General features: G+C 49.0%; 1 protein-coding gene across 1 annotated transcript; it reads right to left on the bottom strand.

Moving 5' to 3' along the window:
• Nucleotides 1-290: 290 nt before the first annotated feature.
• LOC142566606 (uncharacterized) lies at nucleotides 291-2,944 on the bottom strand. Its single transcript, XM_075677450.1, has 2 exons — nucleotides 2,434-2,944; nucleotides 291-445 (listed from the first exon to the last, which is right to left on the bottom strand). Exon 1 carries the CDS (start codon nucleotides 2,831-2,833, stop codon nucleotides 2,441-2,443), a length of 393 nt encoding a protein of 130 aa, XP_075533565.1. The 5' UTR covers nucleotides 2,834-2,944; the 3' UTR covers nucleotides 291-445; nucleotides 2,434-2,440.
• Between the last annotated feature and the right edge of the window lie 1,432 nt (nucleotides 2,945-4,376).

Genomic DNA, 4,376 nt, shown 5'->3' on the forward strand with positions numbered 1-4,376 from the left:
TAAAAAATCAGTTTCTATGCTAAGTTTCACCTCGCGACCTCAGTTTCTCTGCTATTTTAGCAATGTGTGAAAGCTTTAGGAGCGCCAAGCACAACACGTATGCGACAAATACAGTGCGAAACTCGCATTGACTGCCGGTGAAGTAAAATTAAATATTCCAGAAATTTTCGTGAAAGGGCGGTGGTAAGAGGCACTGCGTCATTGAGAAGGCTGCCCGCGTGTCTAGCACCGTCAGTGCGCTTGCGTATAGAAAGAAATAATGATACGTGAAAGCACATGGACATCAATTTATTCGGCACGGTCACCTCGTCAGACATGATAAGCTATTCGAAGATAGCCCTAGGAATGATTATAAGAGAGTGCGAAAGAAGAGATCTCCATCCTTGAAGCCTGGCCATCCTCCAACTAGAGCAGACAGTGGGGGCCGTCAAAGCTGGGCTTGTTGCTGTAATGTCAAGGGAATATTACCATCATAAGAGCAGGTATTTGGACGAGTTAGCACAGATTCATAACGGAAATAGGCAGTACACCGTGTACGTAGACCGTAGGGAATGAAGACACACACAAGCGCTCACAAAATCAGGGGCATATGGAAGCTGTATTGGTAACTCGTAGACGGGCAAATCGATGGGGCTCAATTCATCGCATATTTCACATCGGGTCAACATACTACACCTGAAAGCGCTATCTATAAACGTGCGAAAGATAGGTGCTACCTGCAACATGTGTGGTGCCGTAAATTCTTATCAAGCCCGCTCCCTGCATCACGCTCGTAAGCTGAAGTCGTGTGAAGTCCTGAAGTCCTGTAAGCTGAAGTCCAGTGAACGTCAAGACGCATTTTTGAGCTTCTTGGTTCATGTTCGCTGTTAAAGAGCGCCAGGGTACACAAGGGACCAGACGACGAACGACACGTACACAGGGCGCGCCGTGTGTACGTGTCGTTCTTCGTCTGGTTCCTTGTGTTCCCTGGCACTGTTACTACGACGAGTGAAGGATGCGTAGACATCAATACATAGCTCAGCAGACCAAGAGCACGCGGTATGCAATAGAACAAACTGTTCGGACTGTTGTACGAATACTTAATGTGAGGGTAGTTATCGCTACGAGGGCGTTTGTTTGGATGCTGATACGATGAATAGGAACAGTAGGACAGTCATAAAGGCGTAATCGCGTTCTTCAGATTCGCACATAGCGAGAAAGCGGTTACGGTGCGTGCGTCACATACAAATAAAGTTGTCTCATGCAAAAATAAATAAAAAAATATGTTTTTCACCGACGTCTTATGAAAGAAGTAAATTGTGGGGATTTACGTGCGAAAACCATGATCTGCTTATAAGGCACGGCGTAGTGGGGGACTCCTGCATAATTTGGATCAGCTAGGCTTCTCTATCGTACACCGATATCTAAGCGCACGTGTCTTTTCTGCCCCATCGAAATGCCGCTACCGTGGTCGGGATTCGATCCCGTGACTTCATGCTTAGCAGCCCAAGACCATAACCATTAAGCAACCACGGTGGGTCTCCCATGTCTGCAATCGGTCACCTTTCCGGTACTTACGTACTTACTTAGATGAGATTTCAGTACGTACTTTAGATCAGATTTCAAACATGCATACTACGTAGGATGACGCTGTAGTCCGTGAGATGGCGTCAGTTTCTTGACGGTGGCGCCATAGTACTATCAAAATCTGGCGAAAGATCTGTAACACACATTATAGCACACATACGTTGGCTTCACGACATATAACGAGCAGGAATTTTCTCTTGCTATATTCTCAGCATAAAGCTCCAGCCACCGTTGTATGGATATGCTTTGTCAGCGGATTAGAGTGATGGCAAAGCATGCAGCTTGTAAGAATTATGCAACCTAGCATGCGTTGATGCTGAGGACTATCGGAGTGTCTCTCTAAGGTGAGATTACCTTGTTGATTATTCACGCTATTCCACGTAAAGCTAATGAGGCCAAACATGAGGCGCCATGTTGCGCTGATAATCTAATGCCTTGTAAGCTTACGCGGTATGGGCTCAATAACAAGTTCGATAAAATATACACGTCCGTAGCAATAGTTCTACGCCTGTTCAGCGCCTTCCTCCGAGACACAGATTTGAATGTTTCAAAATACACCCGCGCTAATACGTGGAAGTTTCTCACAGGGTACAATTCCCGGACAAGTACGCCAGGCAGGCCCCACTTGTTGCTACGCAAGCACCCGTATCAAACACCAACGTTTAAGCAGCTGCGCTTGGAAAAAAAATGGGAACGCGTCAGTAAAAGCCAAACCTATGGTGCCCTGAAACAAAGAACAATATTTCTTATCAGAACAGTGCCTAAACTCAGGAGCACGCCCTCGAAATTAAAAGCACTGTCCGAGATATGAGAGGATATTTGATGATTGTAGCCTTCAGGTGAAAAAGCCTCAGCGTAGCAACGTACCAGTGTTTCAGAAGCCGAAGCAGAACAAGCTGCGGACCTGCACGGCATCGTCAGGCACTGCCGTCTCGTGGTCGCTCGCCGGCGAGGCCTGCCCGGTCTCGTCAGGCTTCTTGCTCGGGCCAGCGCCGGGTTGCATGAGAACCAGGGACAGCTGTGTCATTACGCTAGCCGATGTGGAGAAGTCTTCGATGTCGTGGTGGCTGGTGGGGTCGACGGCAGGCTGTGCTTCTTGCGAAGGGGATTTACTCGGTCCAGCTGCTTGCGAGATGCTTCCACCACCTTGCGAAGCCAGTGGCTCTGGTGGCTCCGTGCCCGCCGAGGCTTCCTGAGCCAGTCGGCGCTCCTCACGCCTCGCGCCCCATCCATAACGAGACCTGCAAGTGCTAGCCAGTTGACCCATATTTCCCGAAACGTGCCTCCGGCGGAAGCAAGAGCCGTGTTCTTTGATGAAGCTGGCGGATCACCGCTTTAGAGTGCGATCACTGTCGGCTGGACTACTGCTGGTTGATTATTTCCGCGCCTGAAAACGTAGAGTCGCGGACTGATAAAAATGGATAACGGCTTAGACAGCCGCAACCGCCGCGGGGCCGCACCATGGCGCTGCTATCGCCCTTCGCGCGTTCACAACGAGAATATCCCGAGTGACGTCAAACTTCACCTTCGCACCTTCGTTCTCGCGCTGGTGCTTGTCATGCTTGATAAATTTCTAGTGCGGCTTTCGGCTGCTCTGCTACTGACGGTCGGGACGAAGGGGCACGTAAATGTCACTAGTTTCGCCCAACAACTAGTAACGATGGTTTCGCCAGCAGTAGAATCGCCAGTAGCCAGCACTTTGCGCTGTCGCGAAGTAGCAGACGGCCGCAGGCCATCGAACCGCCGCAGTGTGAAGGAACCAGAACCCGATGTTTTTTTTTTTCTTTTGGTGGCGATTTCCAGTCGCGGACACAACAAAATGACAGATTGCTTCGGTTAAAAACGTGGGCCTGTGCAAACTAGTGAAAAAGGCGCCTGGCGTTGAGGTACAGTGCCTAGAATACTCTAGTTGAGGGGTTGAGGTGGGTGCTCTCGCATGCGCGTCCTTTTTAGCTCGCAGCCTCTCCAAGCCTTTAGCATCAGCTTAGCGCTCTTTAATCGTGAGGAGCAGCTCGAGATGACGCCGCTGTAGCCACAACGTCTGACGCGTTGCCGGAAGGGGGTTGACGCGGGACCGATTGTTCTCCGTGTCTAAGATCCCTCTATAAATTTAAGTTAGCGACATCTGCCGCGCGCGCCACCTAGGAAGCTCCTGTAGCAGACGGCACCCACGCTAAACCGCGGCATTGATGAGGTGAAAAAATATCTGCTCATGCGCGGAAATAAAACTTACTGGTGCCTGACTGTGGCGAAAAACGAAAGAAGGGCCTTAACTGGTAAAACTAGTCCTTTCATTTCAAATGAGCTCTGAAAGAAAAACGCTCAAGTGAGCGGAATGAGTGTTTGATCGCCTGGATTCCGAAAGCTTACATTTCGTTTTTCTGCGCTCGTATTAAATTACATTAAATGTTCGCAGCATAAATTATCTGCAGATAATTAAGAAGAGCGTGAAATGTTGATTTACTTGCATTTCATAAAAGAGTCGAAGGAATTCACGGGTGAACAACACGGAGAACGGAGCCGAAAACAGCGCCACCCGTGTTTCGTGGCTATCCGCGCGAACCTTGGTGATTGCTTGCGCTTAATTCCGTTTGCTCTGTGAAACATTTTCCTTGTAAGTGTGCTGCGTACACATAGCGGTTACTTTGAACGAAGAATTCGTGTAAAAAAGAAAGCTTACAGTCGCTTGAACCAAAAACCTTTCGACAGAACGTCGCTGAAAAGTGCGACCCTCACGACAACTAAACATGTGTGCGTGTGGAAACGAGTGCGCCAACAGTCTTCTTGCCGCTGAGTGTGTCTGTTGTATA

This window comes from Dermacentor variabilis, unplaced genomic scaffold, assembly GCF_050947875.1.
Source record: "Dermacentor variabilis isolate Ectoservices unplaced genomic scaffold, ASM5094787v1 scaffold_13, whole genome shotgun sequence".
Lineage (NCBI taxonomy): Eukaryota > Metazoa > Arthropoda > Arachnida > Ixodida > Ixodidae > Dermacentor > Dermacentor variabilis.

What these genes read in the sequence shown, in the direction of transcription:
- LOC142566606 (XM_075677450.1), bottom strand. Translation starts at nt 2,833, where the DNA reads ATGGGTCAACTGGCTAGCACTTGCAGGTCTCGTTATGGATGGGGCGCG.